Source organism: Camelus dromedarius, chromosome 7 (genome assembly GCF_036321535.1).
Source record: "Camelus dromedarius isolate mCamDro1 chromosome 7, mCamDro1.pat, whole genome shotgun sequence".
NCBI lineage: Eukaryota > Metazoa > Chordata > Mammalia > Artiodactyla > Camelidae > Camelus > Camelus dromedarius.
This window is the reverse complement of record NC_087442.1, coordinates 11,869,283-11,897,204: the sequence shown is the minus strand read 5'-3', so window position 1 is coordinate 11,897,204 and position 27,922 is coordinate 11,869,283. Positions and strand designations below refer to the sequence as shown.

Here is a 27,922-nt window from a genome sequence, read left to right as displayed (position 1 = left end):
CATTAACTCAGAAGGCAGGGCGTGGCTGAAGGTATAAAGTCCTGAGGGGACTTCCTTGCTGCCTCACCAACCAGTTATCCAGCCCTTTAACTGAGGCTTCCTGAGGCGGAAGCTCACATCTCTGGGCTGGAGTGCAGGAATCGAGAAAGATAAGTCTGATTTTCTTTCCAGGTAAGGCCGTGGGCTTCTCCATTGCCTTCCAGGTAACCCCTCCGTGCCGTTCTTTGCTGGAAAACCTGTTTGTACTGGGAAGCCCACATTCTGGGCACACGAATTTGGTGCCCAGATGGCGCCTGTATTGACAAAAGCCCAGCACACTGACAGGACCTGCAGACACATGGGTAAATATTTTGCCTTTCTTCTTAGGCAATATTTGAGGCTTTCAAATTTAATTGCCTTCAAAGGCAGGATGCTTGCATCCCTGAGGCAAAGCAAATAGTGAGCGCCCCCAGCGGGGCTTCTGGGAAGTTCTCCAGCCAGGCTCCCCGGCTGCCCACCCGCCATGCCCGCGGTGCCTGTCTGCCGGCTCCTTGTTCTGTGTCAAGTTGCCTCTTACATCACTGGCCAGGCAGGCTGGAGATGAGGGAGGCTCAGAGAGCCTGGGGCCTGTGGCCACTTGTTGAGTTTGTTTTGAGGCTGAGAGAACCTGATCTTAGCCAAGAAATTAGGTACATTTTTCAGACACAAGGGATGGGCACTAGTCTGGCCGTTACTGGTGGGATCTTGTTTTGTCTCTGCAGCTGGGTCCAGGGAGTGTTTTGTTTGATCTTGAAATTATGGAGTGCAGCGTGGCTGCTAGTTCACATGACATCTTTGTCCAAATCAAACAAAGGCACCCTCTCTGGCAGGGACATCCCCCACATATCCCACCAGCTTGTGCATTTTGGGAAGCAGAGCAGCAGCTGGACGTTAGCACCCAGGTCTCTCTGGGAGGCATCCTTGTGCAGTGCACAACCTGCTCAACTGTATATGTCCCATGTGGTTGTTGCTGATAATCGTGTAACAACCTTCTCTCCCTCATATTCACGTAACAACCAATCTCCCTCTCCTCTTTCTTTTCTTCCTCTTTGCCACCCCCTAAAACCATTGACCTGGTTGACTCTCGGATTAGATTTACAAAGTGCAGCTAGAGGCTGTTCCATGCTCATGTGTGGTTTCTTCTCCCTGACTGTGATTGACAAGCCTCCCCTTACATTGTCCAGACAGGGAAGAAGTGTTTACTGTAGACTCACAGAGTTCTGCAACAGTCACCTCATTTATTCATTACATTCTAATTTGCCTCAATTATTTTAATCCCTTGCGTGTGATAGAAGCAGTTGGATTCCTTGCCCACTGAGATCTTCTAAAGGGCATCTTATATTATTCATTCTTTTCTTTAAAGCATGTGTTATTGGTGCTCACCCTGTGCTGGGGGCCAGGGAGATAAAGATGAATGAATAAGACAGTCCCTGCCCTTGAGAAACTCATCAGCCAGTAGGGGAGTGAGGCATGTAAACAGATAAATCACAGCCCATTGGTTTGCTTGCTGCAGTAGGGAGGGAGAGAGAGGGGCTGTTGAATGCCTGCTGCTGGGTGCTGTCCTAGATGCGAGGAAGGCTTTGCTGGGGAGCTGTAGGAGGAGTAGGTGTGTACCAGGTGAGGGACAGGCAGGGAGGAGAGTAGAGGCACAGTGAGCGGATGTGGCATTATCAGGGCAGGGTAGAGAGCTGCTTGGCTGGAACCCAGGGTGTGTGATAGCTGGGGCTACAGAGCAGCTGGAAGTGGGGCTGGGACTTTCTGCCTGAGGAGTGTGTGTAAAAGAGATGGCATTTTCCTTTCTGGAATACAGTCCGAGCAGCCGGGTGGAGCGTGGTGGCCTTGGGTAGGAGACTGCCATCAGACAATGCTGGGTTCTCATCCTGGCACTGCCGCTCTCTTAGCAAGTCACTTAATTTCCCAAGCCTCCATTTTCTTGCTTATAAAATAGAGGTGATGATCGTAATAACACCTACTTAATTGGGTTAGAGAAAGGACTGGTCAGACAGTGTTCATAACAGAGTCCCGCTGGTGGGCCAAGTTCAGAACCCACGAATGGGTGAGGGGTGAGTATTTCCTTCAGCCCTTGGGGAGGCTGGACAGGGCCCGGCAGCTGGGTCTGCTTATCCTGTGTGCCTTACACACATCTTCTCCATGTGAGTAAAGTTGGAAACCACCGGCCTGCAAAGCACTTGGTAAGTCTCTTCTACCTAGTAAGCCCTCAGTAAACGTGGTTGTTTGTTGAGATTGGTCATTGTTTTCGTGCAACTACTAAGAGGGAGTGGGGACAGAGAGGACAGGCTGGATTCCAAGGACATTTCTGCAGTGAAGGGACAGAACTGGGTGACCAGTTGGATGTCAGGGAGGAGGGGCATCATGAGAGGGAGGAAAGCACTGGGGATGACTGTGGGATTTGTGATGTTGTAGACTGGATAGGAAGTGATGCTATCAATGGAAATTGTCATGGAAATGAGAGCATGTGGGTTGAGGTATGAATGTGGGTTGAGGAAACAGAGACTGTCTGGTAGACTACTTTTGCAAGAAATCTAGCAAGTTAGGGAAGAAGAAAGATGGGGCCAGGGAGATGTAGAGGTGTGGTCCAGGGGAATGGTGGAGCATGGGAGAGACTTCAGGATGTTTACATTTAAGTGGTTATTCATCTAGGCTTGTCACATATCTTAAACATCCACTGCAGGTGTCTATCAAGTAGCCACACTGGACCAATGCAATGTGGGAAATAAACCCTTATTGTCAGGGATTTGTAAGGGAACAGAGACAGAGGGATTGAGAAATTACAGATAAAAGGAAAAGAGTGCATAACACTTTCCCCAAACCTTGCCTCTTTGGACAACGTCTGTCCCATCAGAGGAGTGTCTACCAATGACTGGCAGTTAGGTGGTTGTCCAGATATGATTTACAATAAGGCATGGTCTAAATGACTGCACTCCACCAATTGCCAGGTTGCCTGCTGACAGTGAGCCAGGGGTCAAACAATTCAATCAGGTGCCACCACTTGTAAATTGAAAATCAGTGGGGTGCAAAATGGATTATCATCAAAATCCATTCAGGTGCAAAACCAAATTTTAAAACCCTTAACCTTTAAAAATCACTCCTTTCCTGATTCTTCACATTGCCCTGACACTGAGTTTTAATAGCCCCCAGATAAGCCAGTGTCAATAGAAATGCCGGCCGGAAACCAAAACCTCCTGATCATGCCGTCTTTTTGAAATTTGCAAACACTGTGGATTTATGAGCTAATATGTTGGCAGTTCTGTTAGATTCTCGAAGGCGGCGGTTCTCAAACTTAGGTCTGCCGTAGAATTACCTGGAGGGCCTGTTAAAATTCAGATTGTAGACTCTCCCTCCAGGTCTCTGATGCAGCAAGTCTGGGGTGGGGCCTGGGAGATTGCGTTTCTAGCCAGTTCCCAGAGGACACTGATGCTTCTCTAAGATGTAGGACTATTTTCTGAGAACTTCTCTAAGATGTAGGACTATTTTGATAATTTGACTAGCAGAGCATGCATTGATTGATAACAACTTATCAGTAAAAATCCTATTAGACCAGGCGTTGAGTGTGTTAAGGGGCTTTACTTTTTTCCAAGCAACCCGAGAAGAGACTGGTTCAAGGAGATAACGGTGGAATTCAGTGCATTGTGCTCAGAGGTGAGACGGGGTACATGGAATAGAGAAATGGAAGAGGCCACCTCTAGCTCACTGTTGCACAAGACAGCATGTGCTACAAATCACAAATGACACCATTAAGGCCGAAGCTTGCTCTCTGCTGGTCTGTGGATACAAACTGTTTTTTGATGCCAAACTTCTTCCCTTGATGTGAAAGTTGATTTTCTTAAGATTAAATAAACATGGCTGGGACTTTCTTAATAAGCTGCTATCAGCCTAAACTTTGACTCCTCCCACCTCTGATGCCAGAGATATATTTTTCTATCTAAATCAATGGTGTTTGATTTTGTTCCGCTCCCTTGCTCTTTGGGAGGCCAGGTAGTAACCTTGTGTGTATAAACTGTAGGTGTCACCAAGCCCAGTGGGAGACAAGTCCCTTTCCCCAGGACAGAAAACTGGGCCTTGGAAACTGCCGCAGAGTCGGTTGCTGCCTCACTAACGTTCGGTGTCCTGCTCTCTTTGCCAGGGGAGATTGAGCGGTGCACGTACATCAAATACCACTACTCCTCAGCCACCATCCCCCGGAACCTCACTTTCAACATCACCAAGACCATCCGCCAGGATGAGTGGCACGCCCTGCGTAAGTACACCTGGGTTTCTTTCTTTGGCTGTGACCCTTCGAGGGCATGGAGGCTGGATGCCTACCAACAACTCTGTCCGGGCAGACATATGGACTTCCCTTGGAGGCCTGTGGACAGTCTCAGAACATGATGGCAGTTCCTTAAAGTGTCCATGTCTAGGGGTCAGAATTGCTTCTGTTGTTTTTGATTGCTTTGTAGATTTTGAGGCATTTGCTTCTAAAATCAGAGCAAAACACAACTGTCAGTTAGACTGTCATGAGTGATCTTACTTTGTCACCCTGATAGGCATTTAAGATTTCACCTACCTGACTGAACCAACTTCCTGCCTCAACTCCAGCATGTCTCCAAGTTGCTTGGGGTATTATCGTAGCAACGTACTAATCCCTCGGGTCATGTTGTCCTTTGTGATGGTTGCAGCTGTATCGCATTGGGAATTTGCATCTGGGTGGGATTTCTAAGGGGTAGGGTCTGGTCCTCAACTTACGAGTTTCTGTTTCCCCTAGAACAATAGACTTTGGGATCCAGGTTCGCATGTGATTTCTCAACAAAGATCAGAATATCTGCCTCCATTGGTTTAGGGAAATTTTTAGTCAGGGATCCTCAGAGACTTACATTATGATGAGACGGTGACTTAATGAGCAAACAGAGTTGGTTGGCTATTTTTACCTTTCTGCTCCACGGGGATCCACCTCCTGGTCTGTGTCAGGAAAGCTCTCCTTTGTTGCTGGCACAGTTCTTCAGGTGAACACACAGTCTCACTGTCAGTAAGCTGCATGCTGCTTCTGGTGCACTTGTCATTTCTTCCCTATTCCAGCTTTTTCTGCATAATATCACAAGGTTAAGTTTCAGTTCACATTTATATGTGAAGAAGGCTCTCTTGTTTGTTCCTTAATAACAAGGATCCTGTACTTGGTCAACTTTGAATATGGTCAAAAACATCTTTTTGTTGCCTAGTTATCTTTTGCATGCATGGGGCCCACTAGGTACGTTCTACTTTTGGTTTGGTTTTAATCAAACAACCAGAGCTGGAGGTGGGGGCGGGGTGAGAGGCAAGTAAAATTAAACAGAGCAACCGTTCATTGGTTTCAGAAAAAAGATTGTAAATAGGTGTCTGGATGAGTTACTAAATGCCACTGGCCCAAACTGATATAGGGCAGGTGTGAGCAGAGGGGAAGGCATTAACAAAATTGTTCCCCCTACAAGCTTTATCACTGCTGGAGACACGAGCCAGAGCATGGGGACAGAGAGCTGATGCCCATCATTCATCCTCGTGGGCTGGACGTTGAGCTAAGCATGCCACACATTTATTTAATTTTAATGTGAGATTTGCTTTAGGGACACTAGTAGTCAAGGTTATTAATTTCCTTTTTGGAGGGAGACAAGGTAGGAGTCAAATATATAAATCCCTGACAATAAGGGTTTATTTCCCACATTGCATTGGTCCAGCATGGTTACTTAATAGACACCTGCAATGGGTGTTTAAGATATGTGACAAGCCTGGTTGAATAACCACTTAAATGTAACTTAAGCTGTAGGGGTCATGACAGAATCCAAGAAGGAAGAATTTGTTGGCATTGCGGCTTCAGTTCTCATTCACTCAGTTCAACCAACGTTACCAAGTTTTTCTGTGTACCAGGCACATGGTGGCTGCTGAGGCCAGAGGGAGCTCTTTCAAAGAGCTCATATCTGGAGGTGGAGGAGGGTGGAGGGGAGTGGTGAGATACATTCACAAAGCAAATAATTACAAGGCAATGTGCTAATTACAATATGGTATAATTGCCTCAAGCAATTAAGATGGTTTAGGAAAAATTTTCAGCAAGAAGGAGAATTATTCTAGTGTAAATTGCACAGATGCGCTTCCAGGGAAACCTGGTAGAACTCTTTAGTGTGTATGCACCGTAGATCATCTGGAATTCAGACAGATCCCCCATTGCGGCATCACTGAAAATAGGTTACATGATGTTAGCAAAGATAGACAGGAGGCTAATGCTGAGCTTTGTGGATCTTTGAGCCCAGGGTCTTCTGGGTTCTTGTTCTGAAACTGTAGGGCCCTTAGGTTCTGCAAAATCTTATGCGATGGTGAATGGGGGTGCGAATAGATCTATTTTTAATTGATAAAAACCATCTGAGCGGCTGATACACACAGAAGTTTTGGGCACCCTGTGTTGGGTGAAGTCGGGGCTCCCCTTTGGTGAGCGATTCATCTACCTATTTCACACAGTGGCCTAATAGCCTATGAAGCAGGCAGGGAACGTTGGCCATTTCTGACATCAATGATAGCTATTTTTAGCCAGAGGGTAGGTGAGCACCTGTCGCATCTGTAGCTGGTGCTAAGTGTAATTGGTAACGCTGGCACAATGGGGAAGTGCTGTAAATGTCAATTTTAATTTTCAAAGGTCAGGTATTGATGACATTAGGTGGGAAGTGGGCACATAAACCCCCTTTAAAATAAAGTAGAATCTGTCAAAGATTAGCAAACACCTATGATCAAGCTTTGTGGGGGAAAAAACCAGACTCTGATTTCTTTACTTATATGAGAGTCCTCTACTCTTCAGTACTGTCAGTGGGATCAAATAAATTCATTTAATACTAGGTTGGTTATCGCTTTATAATTTCACTGTAATACCTTACATGTTGAAATTTTTCTCAGTCAGTAATTTTTGCTGAAGCAAGAAATCTGATTTTTTTTCCCCCCTGAAGTAACTGCTGGCAAATATTCTGGACTTGGTTAAACTTAGGTTATACATACATTTTTCATGAGGAATTTGCATGTGGTCATCACCCACCATTGTGGAAAACATCTTTTTTCCAAAAGGAAAAGCACCATTTGGTTTAAAACTACGCTGTGGATTTTGAACAGTTAATCCCACTGATGGGAGGCTTAACTATCTGGCTGAGAGCTCATTCACCTTATGGTCACCTGAGTAGCAGGTGAAAGTATAAAATTATCTGTGAGTCGCTAGGTTAACAAATCCAAGTGTAAAGAGATAATAACCATCACTCTGGGAAGTAAAGTGCAGAGAATCAAACGTGTACATGGTATGTGTGTGTGTTTGGGGTGGTCTCTGTGCATGAAGTTTGAATGCTGAGTTGTCTGGGTGATTTGGAGAAAGGTTGTCAATCTGTCTTGGATGGTGATTGCCAATGAGGTGCCTCATATACATTTCTCTTTCCCACCCTGGCAAGGGCTCCCCCAGAGAAGGCAGAACTCCTTCAGTAGTTGGGATGGTGGCCTCAATCCACCCATGCCTGGCTGTCTGCCTGGGGCAGCCCACCTTGCCTTCCTACCCGTCTCCTGCCTCCCACTAGGCCCCAGTGACCCCGAGTGGTGTTGGTCCAGCCTCCATGGACCCTAGGGGTGTACTGCAGTCCTGACCTGGGTCCTCCTGCTGCCTGCAGGGCTGGAGCAGGACAGGCAGCTGTCACAGGGCCAGCGAGGATGGGATGGCAGCTACAGGAGATGAGCTTGGCTGGTGCCCCTTTCCAGTGTGTTGTCTGCATTACTGCTGGGAATAGGACAGAGTCAGATCATCAGTGGTCAGGGGATGCAGGCTGGCAAGGTGGTGGCATCTTCAATGGTGCCACTTCCTCCTCTCATTAGAACACAGCCCCACAGGCTTTTCATGCTCTGAGGTCCAGGCCGGGTTGCTGTGCTTGTTGGGAGAATTCTGTGTCCTTGTGTGAGCTCCAGGAGCCCCGGGGCCATCCCCAGTGGCTGTGCCTTTGTTCTCCCTGCCACTGGTGTCCCTTTGGAATGTCCCTAGAGCACAGCCTAGGGCTTGGACACTGTCGGTGGCCAGGCAAGGGGAGGTGGGGGGAGGAGAGCCTGGGTGGCCCGTGATAGGGTCGGGCGGCGGGGCTGAGGCAGCAGGGTCTGGGAGAAGGACATTGCTGAGACGTGGATGCTTCCACAAGGAGGAGCTGGCACCGACTGGAACTGTGCTGGGGCTACACTGGTGACCCCGGGAGGCTGGTGGGGGCCACGGCGGAGGGCCTACCTGGGGGCTGCAGGGCAGGTGACCCCAGAAGGCATGCGAAGGGTGGCCCTTTCCCACCCCTGCTCTCCCGCCCTGCCTGTCGGGGACTCTGGACAGCTGCTGCTGAGATGCCCTCAGGGTTTGAGCCCCAAGACTCCGGAGTCCTGTGAGCGGAGGTTTTCTCATTCTGCCTGGCGTTTTCAAGATGGAGGTTTCTGCTCACGGTTGATGGCCCCTGGCATGGGGATCAGGGGCTGGACTCCACTTTCCAGCAGTTAGATCCTCTCCGTTACCTCTCAGGAGGCCGAGAGCCAAGAAAGCTAGGGTTTTTTTTGTTTTTGTTTTTGTTTTGTTTTGTTTTTTTTAAATCTCCCTTCTGTCAAGACAAAAGGTTGTCTAATTAGCTTGGAAGGTCCCAGGGCACGTTTCCAGCTGGCCAGGGAGGGAGAGAGGGGTGACCCTCCCCATCCCAACATCCCTGCTCCCCTCCCCATTGTCCTGAGGCCTCAGCCCCCCACCTGCAATGACACACAAACACACACTCACACGGTAGCCCTGCAAAGTGAAATCAGAAGCAATATGATACGCAGTTAAAGAGGGAGGGAGAGGGCATTTGAGGAGGGAGGGAAGGGAGACAGACAGACAGAGATGGAGACTTTGTGAAGGAGCAAGGACATCACAGTGGATGTGCTGCTAAGAGCGAGAAGAAATAAAAATTCAGAACTGCCTAGTCTAATGGAGACACCTGGATGACACATTGGGATCCCTGACCCTGAAGCTCCTGACTGCTCACTGTGGGGGCCTGTAGGTGAGTTCAGTCTTGGGGGACCAGCCCCCACCCAGGCTGTGTACAGTGAGAAGTCCAGCCTGTCTGCTGCTCTGGTGGGGATCTTGGTGCCGAACTCTGATCTTAACTCTGCTTGGCCAAGTCCTAGCCTCTCCCACATTTCTTCCACATCCTCTCCTCTTTCCAGAATTAGCACATCCTCCCCCTGAACCCTAGTCTCCCTGGTGTTCTCTAAGACTCCCTGCAGTCACTCTCGGATACTGCCCACCTCTTGAACCCCAAGCTGCTCTTGCCCCTCCCCGCTGGCATTGGTCTTCTGGCCTTGGGCTTGTGTTGGCTCCTTGCCCAATGGTGCTTGTCTTTTCCAGTCCTGATGGACTGTCCTGGCAGTTCTGGAGCAGCCCGCTTATCTACCCTCTAGACTTTACTCCTTTTCAGACCTCTGGCTTCACAGCCCAGGAGCTGCCGAGGTTTCTGGTCCCTCACTCCCCAGCCATCCCTGCTTATGACAAGACGAATGTGGTAGACCAAAGAACTTGGGGTAAAAATAACAGTAATTATAACAACAGTAACTCCCTCTTTGTTCATATCAGCTGTGATGCTCCTTGGAGGGTGGCTCAGGGTTTCCTCCTAGGAGCACAGTCGACAGTGTTCTGACTTCTTTGCTGATGGGGTAACCAAGCCAGGGAGGAGGAGGCTGCCTAGAGGTCCCATTTTGGCCCAGGAAGATTCTGAGTCTTAGAATCCAGGTCTGAACTCCAGTGAACTCCCTCCAGCTATTTTTTTTTTTCTTTCTGTTTTTGGCTCATGTTATGTAAAACAGCCTAATGAGGTAAACATCCCAGGCATTAGAAGCTTAGGTCCCCTGCAGGGTCAGCCATTTTCCTTCCCCCGCATCTGCCTCAGAGCCCAGCCAGTGTGAGGTTCTCACTGTGTGCAGTCTGTCGTGAGCTGCCACTTACTTGCAAGACTGGCCTCTATGGGGGTCATCGCCAGCAAGAAACCATCCTCAGAACTGTAGAAGCCTGGGAGCACAGAAACTCAACCAAAAGAGCATCCCCATATGTTGCTTGTGTTCTAAAGTTTTTGCTTTTTGCAACCCATTCCATGACTCTCTGCCCTCACCCAGGGAACATTGTAAACCTTTTGGGACAGACACAGCCTGCAGCCCAGACACTGTCCCCGTGCCTGTCCTCCGAGAGCTCCTGTGGTATTTCTGCATCAGGCCAGGCAGAGAACACACACCTCTTAATGTAGTATCATACCTACAGCTGCCCTTGCAGCACGAGCTCATGCCAAGACTCCTTTCCTTCCCAGCTTTCCCTGCTTGTCAAAACTTCCCTCTCCTCTGTCCCATGCCCTCAGGCTTCTGCTAGACAGCAGGTTTACTGCTTTGATTAACTTGTTTGAGCTGAGATGTTAAGAGCGAGAAGAAATAAAATTCAGTTTACCTGTCCTGATAGCATTGTCATTTTTCAGGAGGAATGATAGTGAGGTGATTAAAGGTAGTGTGGAGATAATTTAAAGTCATAATACATATGCAGCTGTTGGTCCCACCTACTTAGATGGTGGCCTGGTGAGGGTGCCAGTGATAGAAATGGAGTGGACAAGAGGAAGGGTTTATTTTTGAGGTGGCTTCCGGAGTAGGGAAAGGAGGCGGCCTGGAGTAAGGGGTGGGGTGGAGTAGAGTACAACCTTTTTTGTTAAAGATATCCATGTACTGAAACAAATCTGAGAACCACTGTGCTGGTGTAATTGCGGTCTTCCAGCCACAATTCCTCTGAATGTGCAGGTTCAGTTTTGTGCTGGGAATTAGTTGGAAGTCTGGCCTAGAGGCATTCTCTCAGCTTCTACAGATTGGAAGTTGTTTTCTTCCAGCTGAGCATTCTGATCCGGACACCACAAAGGAGACTTGGGTGCAATCCCACTGGTATCCTTCATCCATTTGTTCATTTATTCATTCAATATTCATGGAGCGTCTGTTCCGTGGGAACTCCGTATTAGGTGCTGGAAGAGATATTAAAAGGTATCCTGCTTTCCAAATTGGATGATATATTTCCAGGTGCCAACTAGGCAAGAAATCAAACTGCTTGTTGCTTTATGTTTATTGACTATCCACAGAGTGCAGGCTAATGCAGCTGACACGCACACATCATGGGTCCTGACCTCCACACACTCAAATCGGCAAGAACCCATTGCGGGGGAGATAAAAGCAAAACCTAAGGCAAAACTATCATATCCCAGAGGCATGGCCTGTTTTTTTTAGAGCAAGGGAAAAATGGACATGGTATAGAATCTGTCTCTTCTTGGCCCTCTAGCAGGAACTGTCCCAGCTTTACGTGCTGAAAAGGAAGCTCAATATGGCAGGTGACTCGTCTTTCCAGCAGTTAAGATATAGCAGAGCTCACTGTCCAGGTGAGCTGCAGCGGTGAGGAGGAGAAACATGACGAGGAGCTGAGTGTTCCAGTGAACAGGGACAGCTCAGCAATGGAGAATCTGGGTTGGATGAGACACGGATGTCTCAACAGTAGACACTTGCTATCAAGGCAGTGTGCCAGCACGTATGAATACAGTAAGTGCTGCTGTGGGGTTTCAGGATTACATGATCCAGCAGGGAGGAGGCTTGGCCAGAGGAAGGCAGGCCCCACTTCTGTAAATAATCTGGAGCATTAGGGAATTACAGTGAAACATAGAGAACAGTGGCTATGAAAGGAGCCCAGTTTTAAGGTCAGGGTACTACACCTGGACAAGATGGGAGATGCCATGTGAACAAGATGGGGGACCATTTTAGTCAGAGCACCAGTCTCAGATGGTGATCAGGATTGGTCTTGGGCTTGGGGATAAGGCTGCTTCTGAAGATAATAGAACGATGGGGAGGGAAGGAGAGAGGCATCTATGAACCAGACTCGCTTGACAGAAAATGTGATCAAGGCCTACGTTGTGTGGTAAAGGTCCTATCAGAGTTTAGACCAGAAGCATCCATTGGACCAGGAGCATCAGGATCGTCTGGGAACTTGTTAGAAATACAAATTCTTGGGCCTCAGCCCAAACCTACTGAATCCTAATCTCTATGAGGGGGGCAGGAATCTGTGTGACTCTTAACACATTAAAATTCAAGAACTCTTGGTGTGGAGGGCATTGGTGGGGGCTGTAGTGAGGGCTCGGGGAGGAGAGAGCATGGTTGGGCTTTGGATGAGAACTCGGGGAGGGGATATTGCATTTAGCACAGCCTTTCACACAGATGCAGGACTTTTATTTGTGTGCTATGCATGAACTGTTTCTATTTGGTCATAGCTCTGGTAATTTGTTTTTTTCTCCATGTTTCTTTTTGTTAATTGAATAATGAAAGAGGTGAGGTGTATTCACTTTTTTTTTTTTTTTTTTTTGCATTATGTGCGTTATCTGGGAGCATCCTCCTGTGATCTAGCCTGAAATCTCTATCTTGCATCTGCACTGGTCTCCATTCAGAAACAGACTTCTGGCTCCACTGAAGCTAGGGGACATTGGGTTGAATTCCAGCTCTGTCACTCTCTAGGTATATGATCCTGGGCAAACTGTGTAAGTGTTTTAAACCCAGTACCCTCGTTTGTAAAAAGGAGATAATCATACTTGTCTTGAGAGTTATTATAAAGTTTAAATTAAATGCAATGATTTATGTGAAATCAGTCAGTAACTCTGTAAAAGGCTGGTACCGAACAACGTTAGATGCTGCTGTTATTATTGGATCACAGAGCGGAACATGGGGGAAAGTCTCTGAAACGGTATTTTGTGGACTCAGGGGCTTTTCTGTTCAGCTCTCTGCAGCCGCTGCAGGTGAGTGTACCGCGCGTGTAGCTGTGTGTGTTGGTGGGCCTGCTGGGATTTTGCTTCTGCAGAGGTGTGCGTGATGAGAGCTGGCATCAGGTGTTTCCGGTGTGAGAGTAGGAAGTGGCTGAGAGTATTATGTGCTGAGTGGCAACAGTGTGGCGTATTGTGAAAGGAATTTCAGAGCAGAAAATCATCAATGTTGGGGATGTTCAGTGGCAGCAGAAGCAGCCCTCTGATTTATCTGTTGTGTCCAATAAGAATGCGGTTTAGACAGTAACATGAGTCTCTAACAGAAGATTTACATACTAAGTGTCTTAAAAGTAACATTTTTAGAGCTTTGAAGATAAATACGCTGTGAGTACATTTGTATTGGAATTGTCAAGGGGAGTATGGAAATAACTCTCCCCTAATGGTTGTAGCCCAGCCCTGCCTTCCAAGAAGGATGCAGTTTCCAGTAGGTACTATGATCAGATCCTCTCCTATTCCTGAAGTGAAAATACACACCCCCCAAAGATGATGTTGTGAGAGTGTTGGAGGTATAGGGAAAAGAGGGTCCAAGAAGAGGATAGGAGATGCTGTTAGGGTCAAGGGGGAGCCATGGGGTGTTGATATTCCTGTTCTGAGGGAAAATGAACTCCTTTTTCAACTCAGTGCCCACGATGGGCCATGGGGGTGGGGGTGGTTCTGGCTGTGGTTGTGGTTTCTGTGTTACGAACCGAGAAGGACTAAGAATTGCAGGGATATCAAATTGGCCTTGGAGGTAGTTTGCAACCTACCAGTCAGGAGAGAGGGGACTATAGCTCTGCCTGGTCTGAGTCCCTTTGGGAGGTGGACCTAGAATCCAGGCCATTGTAAATGCAAAATTCACACTCTTTCCTCACTCCCAGGATCCCCACCTACATCTTAGGACACAAGCTTACTTTCTCTTCTTCCCTCTCTGCCTGTTTTCCCAAATAGGCTACTCCCCCCTCCCCCATTATCCCAAAGGACAGCTCTAATTTATCCTCCACCGCTACTCCCCCACCAGCAGCTACTCGCCCTCCATCCCATTGTCTAAAGTAAATGAAGATTCCTCTGCCCCTGAGCAACCAGGCTAGCCACCCCCTCCATCCAAGAGCTCTAGTGTTCAAAACAAATGAAAGAAAGCTATTTATTCCCCACTTCTTTGTTTTCCTTTTTCATTTAATTACTAGTATCACAACAGGATTTTTTTCTATCGCTTTTCATTGCAAATGTATAGTATTTCATCTACATTTTGAGTTAAACAGGCTTTTGTGGACTAGCCTAGAAACCCAATCATCATTTATAACAGATATGACTTCTCTGGAAATGGGGTCTGAATTCTAAATAACTGACTTACAAATGAGTTTTTAGAATGGAGCTCATTTCAAAGCAGGAGACTATGTCTTCTACTTTCTAAGCAATTTGCCTCTGAATGGTCTTGCTGTCTCCCCTCTTTCTATATCTCTTGCTAGGCTGGATCCCCCAAACTAGACAACCTCAACAGGATGAGAGCTCAGACTCCCCTGTCCCTTATTCGTAGCCCATAACCAGCAGTTGATGCAAAGTTAATTCATGCCCCATGATGTGCACTGTGTAGGCTTAGCTGAAATCCAAAAACCCAACCATGAGACATCAAGCATCCTTGGTGTGGGTATCATTCAGTCTCAGGCCCCACCTCTCAGTTCACATTGGTAAAATGAGGCTAATTCTGTAACATTTCCTTGAGGGTCTTTGCTTGGGCACTTGGCACCAAATTAGAAATGAGCAGTCAGAGGTGTGTGTATGTACATGTGTGTGGGGTACCTTCTGAGGCTTAGAGGCTGCTGAACAGGGGAACCGGGGTGTGGAGGTGATGCCAAATGGGACCAATACAGCATTTGTATTCCTCATGCCACCACATCCCACCGCCTCATTCCTGGATCTTCTAGATGCTGCACAGTTGCCAAGGAAACCAGGAAAAGGAACTGTTACAAAAGCTGCCTCCTCTCTAAACTCCTGGGCCCGCCCTCTTCCAGGTGAGGATAGAAGAGAAGGAAGAGTGAGTTCCTTCAGGCTGGGGTGGAGGGGCAACGCCGACACCCAGCCAGCACCCCCCACCCGAGTCTGATTTTGTCCGTGTGCTACATCAACATTACATTCTGCTGCCCTCCCCCCATCCACATTGCCATCAGCTCCTGCCCCAAAGGGATCTTTTCATTTCCTGGAGGTAAAGAGCACTTCTCCACATCAAAAAGAGTAGGGACCTCTGGTTTATGGTTAAGGTTTAAAATCCAGCTGCTGTTTAGCTTGGCAGAGCTAACAGAAATGTGCATTAAAAACAGTTACTAACTCGGCTCCATTTCCTCATTAAACTGAAGGAGAAGAGCTGGGATCCTCAGTGTTTACAGGTCAGAGCTTTGCAGCTCTGGTTAACAAGGAACTGTCCTTGGTCATTTTTGGAATGACCGGGCAGGACTTTCATGCCCAGTTGAGGGCCTGCGGTGTGCACGGCATTTGAACTGGCCTGAGAAAGAGGGGCCTTCAGGGGGTCTACAGGCACAGAAGAACAGAGAGTAGTGACATCAGCTTGACACAGCGGGGGCTGGCACTGCAGGACGTGGGCAAATAGGATGTTATTAGCTGCATCCACGGGAGGAAAAAGCCATCTCAGCCCAGGAGAATGGGGCAGGAAAAGTGGCATTGAAATGGGCCTAAAATACTTCATTTGTTAAATTTATTGAGTTCCTACCATTTACCAGGAACTGTTCTAGGAAAGAGACAGCAATTCCTGCCCTCATGGAGCTTGCCTTCTTGTGGGATAATAACTACCACTTATTGAATGCTTAACATGGGCCATTGGCTGTACTACATCCCTGACATGCATTATTTCACTTAAACCTCAATTATCTTACAAGGAGCATATTTATTATATCTGACTGATGAGGAAATCGAGGCTTTCAGAAGTTAAATAACTCGAGGTAGAGCCACGGGTTGTGAGCGTTAGGACTATGACATCTAAGGAAATTCATCCGTCAGCTGCGTATGGGACAGATGGTGATGGGTAGAGTCTGGACTCTGAGGAGCCTTCTGTGACATTCCAGGCTGGAGATCACAGTGGTCTGGACTAGAGTGTCAGCAGTGGATTATGTGAGACTCAACACAGTGAGGAAGTGGGGCCACCTGCTAAGTGGGTGTGCTTGCATAAGCACTTTACGGGGGAGGGCTGAGATTCTGAGGTGTGCGGACAAGGTCTGAATGAGCTGGTCTCCAACTCATTCCCTTCAGGGACACGGGAACGGCCAGGAGCACCGGTGGCTGTCTTTATCTTAGAGCAGCTTTGTTAGTGCTGACTATGGGCACGGGATATGGAAAGTCATCTTTTCTTGAAGTCAGCTTTTCTTTCATTAACTATATATTGTTAAGCTTATATTTCTCTTTCTGCACGTAGAAATAAAGTATATTCATTACATCTAAAGCTAATTCAACTTTGGCATCTGATAAATGCATGAATTGTGTATCTCTTTGATCTTCAAGTCTCAAGGCCAACAACAATTTTCTTTCTGTTATTAAATAAGATATCTTTAATCATGCTCATTAATCTATAAAAATTAGTTTTCACATATATATATATATATATAATATTTGAATAAATTTAAATATACCAAGCTCTTCAAAACTATTCTTGAGAATAGAATTGTCAAAGGCAACACAATTTGCAAGTTCACCAATTACTCATGAACTCAGATTTGAGAAGTTAGATTTTCTTCAGTTTTCTGATTTTTAAACTAGCTTCTTACCTAGGAATCATGAAGGGGGGTGGAAATCAATAAGGAGCTATTACTTACTCTCAGAAGAGGGGTTCTTCTGCACTGCCCAATTGGAGCTGTGAATAAATAATTCAACGTGATCCCAGTATCTTTTTTCCTTTCCTGAGGTTGAGCTTATTAAAATTGCATGGCCAAAGGATACTGGTGAGGGAATGGCTGCCACCTTCCATCTCAGCTGTCAGAACCTCCAACACAGTCTCATAACAACCTCAGCCCTCTCTCTGGGGACAGTGAGCTGCCATCAGCTGGGAATAACCCACAGGTGGATGAAGAAGGAGAGGGAGGAAGAGCCAAGTGTCTCCCCCATGCAGTAGTTTCCCTCCATTCCCTGGGCAGCCATGTTGGTGGTGTGTGGAAATGGGATGCTATCTCCATGCTCCCTATTGATCAACTTAGTCATCATCGTCGGCCTCCTCATTAAGTATTTAGAGTCCACTGTGCTCTAGGTAAGTGCTGAACAGCCGGCACCCTTTTAGAGGCCTTTCAAGACTATCTAATTCATCTCCTTCAGTGAGATGGAATCTCTAGAGAAAGCATCTAAACTAAAGAGTCAATTGATTACAGTCAGTGCTGTGTTTTTTTTGGAGGGGGGGATTTGATTACATTACTAAAGATTTTTTGAAGTAATTTTTGAAAATACGTGGTTCATTTGAAGCATTTTTTCCCCAGGGGTCAATATATAACATTCCTAGGACCAGCTAGGATTCAACTTGGAGGCTGAAAATGCTGGGAACTAAATGAGACTTTTAAAATACTGTAGACGCAGATCAGATTTATTTCAGAGTTGTCAGGGAGATTGAAACCTAACGTTAAATCTGATTAATCTTGAAAGGAGGGAGGAAATCTGAAACAGACATCATCACCAAGTGCTATTCTGGCAGCAAGCATTTGCCCACCATCTGAATCAATCTTTCCCTCTAACCATCCACCCCAATCCCAATTCCCTTTTTTTCCTCATTAGATTAATGTTTTCCTCTCCTCCTCTCTTTTTTCTGTCAGCTTATTTCATTTCTCCTGGTTAACAAAATAAAACATGATTATTATAGAAAAAATTGATAGGAAAGTGTAAAAGGGCAGAAAAACATCATCTAGAATTCTACCACCAATAGATAAATTACTGTTGTGGCTTATATCCTTTTGCATTTTTTCCCATGGTGTAAATCATACTTTATGTTTAATTTTTATCCCAAGCTTTATTTATAATTATGTCATAAGCATTTCCCCTTGACATCAAAACTATCCATAAACACAATTTTAAAGGCATCATAATATTCTATCATATGGATATTCATAATTTACTTCATCTTCCCTCTAAAGTTAAATGTTTGTGTTGTGCTAGTTTTGGACTGTTATGATAATGTTGTCGTGATAACCCTTGTGCATAAATCTTTAACCATGTATTTGATAATTTGTTGAGGGTAAATTCCTAAAACAGGGATTATTGGCTCAAAAGATACATATCCTTTTTTTTTTCCAGGTTCTTGATTTACAGTGCCACATTTCTTCCCAGAAAAGCTGAACTAGTTTCATCTTACCTAGTTTCACCTCCATTGACGATTCTTTTCTTCACTCAAGTATATGCTAATTTGATTGACGAAAAGGAGTTACTCATTTCTGAGATTGTCATTACTATGATTACGAGGCAGCTTGAAGTAGAAGGAATGATTATTGGCCATTTGTGTTTCTCCTTTCTCAGGTTTTCTCTTTATTTGCTTTTCTTTACTTTCCCTTTACTTTTCCATCTCAAATGATGTTCAGTATGTGTGTCACTTGACCAAGAACGACTCCTCTTGTCCCCTACTCCCACCCCCCTTTAATCCTTTGCTGCCTCTTAGATTTCCTTCTGAGGGCTACTAGGCTGACAGCTCCTGGATTTGAGTTACCAAGCCCTAACAGGGGTTCAGAAAATGAAGCCCAGTAGCTACTTAAATGAGTTCAGGAACATTTTGGACCTGATGGCTCTTAGAGTTGGTTAATACTTTGGGAAACTCCAAGAGGAATGAGACATTGTCTTGCTTGCATCTGTGTGTCTGGCTCCTGGAACAGAGCTGGTACATACAGAAGGCAAGGTCCTCGGTGCCTACTTGTTGAATGAATGGGCAAAGCCTTGTCAAGTTTCCAGTTTCTGTGCAGTGATTTGGCTTTCCTGATCTACAGCTCTGTCCCTGATCTCAAGAAAAGAACAAAGGGGCTGCCAATAGGTTTGAAATTAATTTACATTTTGCAACTTTTACAAAAATGTAATTAGATTCCTTCTCTAGAGGTACTCCATGATTGTGATCAATGATTGCCATTACTCAGTATGTAGCTTTAAAAAATTGCTGATGCTTCATAAAAATAAACACTTGCCTTGTAGAATAATTCTGCACCCAGTACTAGCCATTTCTTTGTTTTCTTCTTGTATAAGACATGGTACCCCTGCAGCATTCCCATTTAGAGAGAGAAGCCAGGCTTGCTCCCTGGAGGTTGGAAGGGCCCCCTCAGTCATACCTGCCAGGAGGAAGGCTGATGCTACTGGCTCGCATCATCAGGCAGTTCTCCCACGCTAGCTAAGCAGTGCTTCAGATAATTGAGCACAAGATCTAGTCAGCATTGCTTTTGCCATACAACTTAACTCTTTTTAATTAAAGTAGAAGTGTAAGTATGAATTAGGCACCAATTAACCTGAGTAAATTTAGGGGAGCAACTTCCCTCCTCCATCCTCCTATAACTTTGATTCTTCCTTCTCTTGTCAGAAAGCTTTCCCTAGCTGTGGTGTTTGTGGGTCTCCACCATCCTGCCTTTAGCAGCAGGCAATCACGTGCCCATCAGGGACCCTGAGCCTCCCCTCCAAGGCCCCTGGGGACACCAGTCAGACCCGAAACCTAGGAAGCAAGAGACTGGTCATGGAGACATCACCACCCCATTGAGAAAAGCTTGAGAAGGTCATCTGAGCACAGCTGTGAGCTGCCCTCTCTAAGAACCAGGGGGAAATAGAGGATGTCAGTTCCTTGAGTTGGAAGGTTCTTCTGAGACTTGGAGCAGATGGAGGGAGAGTGTATTGGGTTGCATGTGGTAATCCTGGAGGAGTCTGTCAATCCTGAGATTAGGTCTTATGTTCCATCCTCCTCTTTCCAAGGGGGTTTGGGTGTCCCTCCTGTGTATCTCTCTCAGCACACTTTTTACTTTCTATAATGATCATTTACTGTAGTGCTTGTCTACCCTAGAGCAAGGAACATGTCTTATTCACCTTTTAATCCCAGGGTCTAGTATGATGTCTGGCACATAGTAGGCATGAAAACATCTTTAATCAAGAGATGTTAAAGAGTGTGAGAGCGGAGTTGTTAGGAGCAGGGCTAGCCCAGTTCATGATGATGCTGACTTAGAATTGTTGAAAGTAGAATTTATATTGCTCTCAGCCGAGTGAGCTCTGTTCTGAGCAAGAATTTTCTCCATTTTTCATATTTACTCTGGAAACCTTTCTCCAAGTGACAGTCCCCCATACCCCTTTCTCCAAAATGGCAGAAGGGGTTCCTATACGTCTCAGCACAGACAGATGCTGGGAGCTAGACTAGGGGTGTTATAACTTGCACATCCCACTGGGGTATGTGTTCTGCCAGGAAAGAGCTTTAGCCGCTGGTTACACAGTTGCTTCCAGGGAGCTCAGTGTTTGGAAAGTCCAGAGCCCTCTAACTTGTATCTTTGCTTGTCAGCAGGGTATTGAGAATTCCATGCATCCCTGGGAGTTCTCCCTCAAATACTGCTTTTCCCTTTTGAAAAACTGGCAACACCTAATTCAGCTTCTTCGACTTCATTGTGCCTCTGTCTCTATCTCATGAAATAGTTTCCAGGGCAAAATTTCCAATTTGTGGTCCCACGACCACAGGCACTGGAATCACCAGAGTGGGCTTACAAAATACCAGATTCTGGTCCTGCCAGTTCAAACTACTGAATCAAAATTGTAAGCAGGGCCCAGGAATCTGCATTTTAACAAATACTAATGATTATTCCTACGTGCTAGCTAAAGTTGGATAACTCCTGCTGTAGGACATGGAGAGTTGGTCTCCCTGGGAGGGGTGGTCCTGAAAGATTTCCAGTCCAGATGGCACCAAGGGATGGTAACTTCTCCCTGTCTATAGCTTGTCTCTTGCTGATCCATAGTTATATATAAAGCCTGTGAGATGCACTGTTGAGGTTAAAGTATGAATAAGATTCTATCTCTGTCCTATATAGCTTTAAATTTAAGATGCCTATATTCATACATAAATCATTCATCAAAGGCTTACTGGGGCAAATCAAATACCATAAAAGATGGGGAGAAGGAGAGATCTTTTTACTGAAGTTAGGATGATCTGGTGAAAGTTTTATGGGAAGTAGTATTCAAATTGGACCTTGAAAGAGTGGCTTGGACTTCCCAGATAGATGTGGGAAACAAAGACTTTCTAGACTGATGGAGCCACTTGGGCAAAGTTCTGGAGACGAGAAGAATGCTGGGATGTCCGAGCAGTGGGAGGAGTTCCATGTGACTAGAATGGAGAATGCACGAGGCTTAATGATTAATGGGAGAAGAGACAGAAGTGAGGTTAAGACTGGGTACATCAAGACTCTCTTCTGTTTGCCCAGGGTAGCCTTGAAACATTTTCTAGTGGGACCAGATGAGATCATGTCCTCTAGGTACAAAATCTGGTCCAGAGATTTGCACGACTATTATATTTCCCCATGTTTGGGTTAATAAAGTCCTTATTCCCTTTGTGTCATTTCATACTCCATGCCCTCAAAAGAGTTCTAGGCCATCTGCTCTCTGTTCTCCAGGGCAAAGCCAAGCTTTGGTGAGAGAGCAGAGGACAGACAGAAGAGAGACAGTTTGGTCAGTTCTGCATTGTCTGCGCTACTGGACAGACGTGGGAGGTGAATAATCCACAACAGTGGGTGATACCAGAGACATTTACATTTGGCTTTGCAACGCACGATGTGGTTGCTGGCAGCAGGAGCAGCAGATTTACCCTTCTAATTAGGCAAATTTTCAAATGAGCTGGCACTCCCTGAACACCTGCCACCAAATTGCAAGGCCCTGTCAAAGAAATCTTATGATCAATTTTCATTTTAATATGAATTATTTACATTAATACTAGGTCGAATATTCTGGAGCATTAGCCTTAAGAGATCCCTGTCATCTTGGCTTCTACAGCAAATGGGCTCCCAGCAGCGCATCTTCACTCGTCATTGATTTTTAATGAAGCTGGGAATAACCTCTACCCAGTTCAGGATTGTTGAATCAAAGTTTCTGATTTATTGTGGTAAGGAATGTGTTACTATATTGATAATAGTTTCCTGGTTGGTGTAGAATTCTTGCTCAAATAAGGATTTCTCTGTGTTGCAGTGTACACAGTAGGCTTGGAAAAGGTATTCATGGTTCTAATTCCCTTTTGAACTTTAATTCCAGTAAAGTACAGTCAGATGTAAATGATGGAAAGTACTCTAAGCCCATATGTAGACAGAACAGAATTTATAACCATCAGTAAAAGCATTCATCTTTCACTTATTAATCTCATCACGGAATTTTACAGCTAGAAACAACATTTGAGATCATCTAATCAAACTTTATCATTTTAGTGATGAAGCGTAGAGAAAGCTAAGGCTGTTGAGGATGTAGTAGTGAAAGAGGGTCTGTGGGGTACAGGCTAGCCAAGGATAAAAAGAAAAGTGGACTGATACCAAAACCCAACCCAACCCAACCCTAAAAGCACTCTGAGGATAATGCCAGGTTGATCGTCTACACATATTTTAGTCACCATACTTTTTAGGGGTCCGTGATGGAGAGGGTACTTCTACTTGTTCCTTAACAATTACTCATTGAGCCTCAAGAAATTGCCAGGCACCCTTTGAAGTCCTGGGGGGTACACTCATGAACAAAGCAGGTGTGGTCCTTGCCCTTTGGATCTTACATCCCCCCCAAACACATGGTGCTTTTCTGCTGGCTTCAGGCCCGTCTTAGACCCAACACAGCCTTCCAGGTCCTGGGTGTGTGATGTTCCTTAAGCTTGTCTGCTGTTTGGTTTTCTAATGAGAGCAAACGGAAGAGCCCAAGAGGGATTTCTTCCTCTCTGTTTAATCACCAGCTAGAGCTGAACTGGATAAGAGTGAGAGAAACAGACCAGAGCTACAGTGATGTTCTCTGATTCCAGCTTCTAAATGTTCTCTGAGAGGCTAGCCAAGCAAACGTCCTGACCCAGAGGTCCCTGTGAATGTCTTGGGGTGAGGGGGACAGGATGGAGGGAGCTTGGATCTCAGGAAGGGTTTGTATTGAGGGAGAGGGGAAATGGAAGGTTTCCCCAGTGTCTCTGACTAAACCACTCCCAAGTTTGAGGAGTTACAGAGATTAGGTAAAGGGGAGCAGACAAAGGGGAAGAAAGGGAAAAGCGAGGGGAAGGCAGGTGTGTGAGTGTGTGTATGGCGGTGGTGATGGGGTTATCGGAGCCCCGGAGAGGGGTCACAAAAGCCCGGAGCAGTACTTCTTTCTCCCCTGGGCACAGACTTTACTGTGGGAGAGGAGGCAGGCACTGGGGCATCGTATCCGCGTCTTGCACACATGTTGGAAAAAGATAATAGAGCCAAGCCAGCTGCCTGGAGTTTGCATCTTTCCTAAGGTATAGAAGATTATTTAAAAGGAATTGTCTTTGTTCTTCCTCAAAGAACAATTGCAGTGTATCGGATGGGTGAGGAGCCAGAATAAAGTCATCCAGTGTGAGGGAAGGCTTGGGAAAGAAACTGACTGGAGATGTGATGTCTTGAGAGTGGGAATAGTTAATGAGAGAACTATTAAAACAGAAAAAGTAGGTAAATATTTATCTGATGCCCTGATGGGGGAAAGATTTTCTAAGCTTAAGGAAAATCACAGAGGAAAAGACTGATAGGTTTGTCTACAATTCAAATTAAAAACTGTACAGGCCAAAAACTAATAAAAAATTACAGGGCAAAAAAACTGGGAAAATACTTGCAACAAACACAATAGACAAAGCATTAACTTTCTTAAAACAGTAAGAGGCCATGAAAATAGGTTCAGAGCCCAATAAATAAATGCATAAAGGATTTGACCGGGTTGCACAAGAGAAGCCCACATCTAATAAACATGAAAAGTGTTCAGTTTCACCCAGTCATCTGAGATGCCAATTAATATAGCAATAGCATATCTTTTTTTTTCTGTAACAAAATTAGAGACTCTCATTCATTGGTGTGTTAGAGGGAGATTAAACCGATAAAATCTTACTTGAAATACATTTGGCCGTATTTATCAAAAGCCTTAGCATGTTCATACCCTTGGACTAAGTAATTTCATTGAAGGGCTGATATCCTAAAGAAACAATCTGAAAAACACATGAAGTTCTATGTTCAAATTGTTCATTGCTAAAAACCAATAATGATCTTAATGCTCAAAAAGGAGGGTGAGAGTTAAATTATGGCTCAGTCACGTCGTAGATGATGCTGTAACCGTTAAGGGGGATGTTTGTACTGAATTTTGTGCAGACATGAAGAAACGCTTCCATATGAATGTTAATTGGAAAAAGCAAGATGCAAAATTGTAAGTAGATTATCTTTCCAATTAGAATATTATAAGGAAATAACTACTCATCTGCAAGGAAAGGGGCTCTAAGGAGAGAAACGAAAATGTTAACAGTGGTTCTCTCCAGCTGGTGGGATTATGAGTGATTTTTTAAAAAGAGATGGGTTTTTTTTGGTATTTATTCCTATAAGCCTGCATGATTCATTGACATAAAATGGTAACAATAGCAAGAAAACCATATCCTTTATTTGGAAAGAAGAACAGGAGGAGGTAAATAGCTAGCTGGGGAAGTGAAGACGCACAAACCAGGGAGCTGAGTCATCAAGTCATGTAGCTGGTCCCCAGGGTCGGAGGCTGGGAGTGGGGCAGGGTGTAGATGGAGGTGAGTCCTACCCAGAAGCCCAGGAACAGATCTGAGTCTGGACTGGAAAGGCCCTACTTCTCTCCGGAGGCAAAGGAGGCAGCTCAGGGGTGTCAGTGTTATAACCCCCAGGGCTCGGAAAAAGAGGCCACCAGGCAGCCCCTGGAAGACTGTCGCCCGTGCTCACCTAGTCTGACTTGGGGAGTAATAAAAGGTCATACTTGTGATGTGTCTCGACAGTGTGAAACCTGCATCCTGAGATTCTCCAAACTAGAAAAAATACCTGTGCTGTAGAACTGAAGTATCATGGACCAGGTAGGGAGGTGACATTGCAGAGAAAGAGAAAACATGCCCAGACTGGAACCTGGAAGGGCTGTCACTGGGGGGAGGGAGCACCCTCTTTATGATGGTAGCAGTAAGTGAACCCGGCCAGGTTGCAGCAGAAGATGGCTGGGCAGCCCCCGGGTTTGTGGCTTACCTGACCTGGTCGCTGTTTGTACCAGTGGAGGCCCGTGTTCCCCTGAGACCCACAGCGCACAAGTCTGTATGGTGAGGGGTGCGGTTTGTAGTCAGGGAACACGGCAAAATTCATTTGTCCCCTTGGAATAGCTGAAGCCTACATCTCTGGACTTCTTAACAAAAGGCTCTAAGTAGGTGACATCACCAGCTATATGTGTAGTTAGCTCTTGGGTATCAGGATGTCTTTTCTTTGCCCAAAAAAGCAGACTGACAGATGTTTCCCAGTAATTGCTACAACTGAGCGAGCCAGTGGGAGCCAGTTGGAGCTCTGTTTTCTTGTGTAACTGACCTAAATATCTTGACTTCGTTCCCGAGCCCAACTGCATGTACATGTGTGTGCACGCAATGCCCTTTTGCCATATGTTTTCTTCACATCTGGGTGTATCTTAAGTGGGTTATTTGGGAAGCAGACTCTCTTAGTTCAGGCTGCTGTGTCAAAAATATGATAGACCAGGAGGCTTAAACAACGGATATTTATTTTCTCAGTTTTGGAGGCTGAAGTCTAAGATCAAGATGCCTATAGGTCTGGTCTGGTGAGGACCCAGACCACTTCCCGGTTTGCAGATGGCTGTCTTTTTGTGATATCTTCACATGGTGGAGGGTAGAGAGAGGAAGCAATCTCTCTATTTAGGGTTGTTTTTTTTTTTAAATGGCAGTACTAGGGACTGAACCCAGGACCTCGTGCATGCTAAGCATGCGTTCTACCACTGAGCTATACCCACCTGGAAACAATCTCTCTAGTGTCTTTGCTTGTAAGCTCTAATGCCACCACGAAGGCTCCATCCTCATGACGTAATTACCTCCCACAGGCCCCATCTCCAAATACCATCACATTGAGGGTTAGGATTTCAGCATATGAATTTGGGGAGTACACAATTATTCAGTCTAGAACATAGACCTTGAGAGTGAGCTTTGCCTGCAGAGTTTATTGGAAAATGCCCTGTGAGAGAGGGTGAGAAGGAGACAGGATGAGGCAGAAAAAACCACTGGGTGGTGGCAGAGTTGCAGCAAAGGCCTCAGCCGATCGCACAGGGGGCTCTGGAGCTGGGATAGCCTTTGAGAGTGTCCTGAATTGAGGCAAGGAGCTGGCCTCCACATTGACCTGTCCCTGGGAGCAGGCTGCTGGTTGGAAAGGGTCTAACCTTGGGGGAGGTGTCTCCCTTTGGCCAAGGGCAATTCCTAGGGAGCCTCAGCGGCGGGCCTTGGCAGGTAAAGAAGCACCTTAGTGCCTCAGGGGGACCACAGCATCCACTACAGGGGGTAGTGAGAGTCTCAGAGCACCTGCACTCTGAAAGCTCTTCACACCTTGGGCCCATTTATGGCGGTTGCCAACAGCAGAATAGCTTTCTTGACGGTGCTGCCACTGCATCAGGGAGGGCCTAGAATGCAGGGCGTCAGGGCTTGTCCACAGGACTTGGTCCTGTTCCAGAATCCATCGACCTCAGCACCTGTATGAGTGAATGTGGGCCATCCCCCCTCCCAGCTTTTAGGGAGTTAAAGCTGGTCACTTTAGAACAGCACTGTCCAACAGAGATATCATATGAGCCATGGATTAAAAATTTTTTAATAGCCACTTTTTTTAAAAAATGAAAAGAAACAGGTGAAATTAACCTTAATAATATAGTCTATTTAACATAATACAGTCAAATTTTTATTTCAACATATAATCTGTTTTTTAAAAAGTTTAAATAAGTTCTTTAAAAATTTTTGGTGCTAGGTCTTTGAAATCCAGTGTGTTTTGTAATCTCCATTTGGACCAGCTAGATTTCAAGTGCTCAGTAGCCATGTGTGGCTAGTGGCTACTCTATTAGACAGCTTTAGAATGTAATTTCTTTGTGCTATAAATTCCAGCTCCCTCCCCAATTAATAAAGTGAAGGTTTTTTTAGGAAGCCAGTAATTCAAATTCATCACCGTTAATATTCAAAAATATGTACAAAGCACAGGATTGGATCTGTTTTGTGTGTGTAGTACTAAAAAGGCTGTATCTTCCTTCTATGAAATACGTCCTGGGTAATTTGATAGGGATTGCATTAAATCTGTAGATTGCCTTGGGCAGTGTGACCATGTATCTTCCTTCTAGAAGTCTCTAAGCTTCTGTCACAGTGTTTACTGGTTCTAAATCTGCACGGTTAGTCTCCAGCACAGGGTCCTCTGGACTCTAGGGCAAGTTTCACGAGACGGTATTGTTTATGATTAACTGGAAACAATAATAACAACAACAAACCAATAACAACCCGAACCTAATAATACCAGCATCAGTCCCTTAAAGAGCCCCAAGACACTGGGATGTTGGGCTATAAAAGTAGGAGACACTCTTCTCTCTCCTGTGGGTGAGGACGCTTTCTACTTTCCTAAAGTAGAAAGTTTATGATTTTCTCTGTTGCAAATGAGGACAAGAATTACTGTGAGTAGAAATTTTACTCTTAAGAGTCTTTTTGGGCAAAACTTTTTAATCGATTGGATTGCATTTTCTTCCCAAAGAGAACACTCTCAGAAGTGAGTTATATCTACGTTTCTCTGTCTTTAGTGAACACCAGGATGGGTTCTCTAGCTGCAAGCACGTGGCCTTGGGAACCATTTTGATGTTATTTACATAAAGCTGATTGCTTCCTCACCTTCCACTGCTCCAAGTTTGCTTGTGTTCCTTATTCACGTCTCTGTTTTCTCCTCCTCCTGTGATTTGCTACCTGCCAGTTTCGGGAAATTTCTCTGAAAGATGAGTGCTGGAGATGCTGCACTTGGACTTTCTGCCCTGGGTCTCCTCTGGGCAGGAAGCCCACGGAAGCCCTCTCTGTGAGGTCGGAACATTGTCACTTCCTCCCGCATCCCTTTTTGATCCAAAGA

General features: G+C 45.6%; 1 protein-coding gene across 2 annotated transcripts in view; it reads left to right on the top strand.

Moving 5' to 3' along the window:
- Window positions 1-27,922, top strand: part of TMEM178B (transmembrane protein 178B) — a 329,704-nt gene that overhangs the window by 107,760 nt on the left and 194,022 nt on the right. For both annotated transcript variants that reach the window (XR_010381574.1, XM_010989842.3), the window contains exon 2: window positions 4,163-4,276. Coding sequence is in view for 1 of the 2 variants with exons in the window: in XM_010989842.3 (XP_010988144.1) it covers window positions 4,163-4,276 (114 nt within the window). In the remaining variant the exon portion in view is untranslated. The remainder of the gene's footprint in view (window positions 1-4,162; window positions 4,277-27,922) is intronic.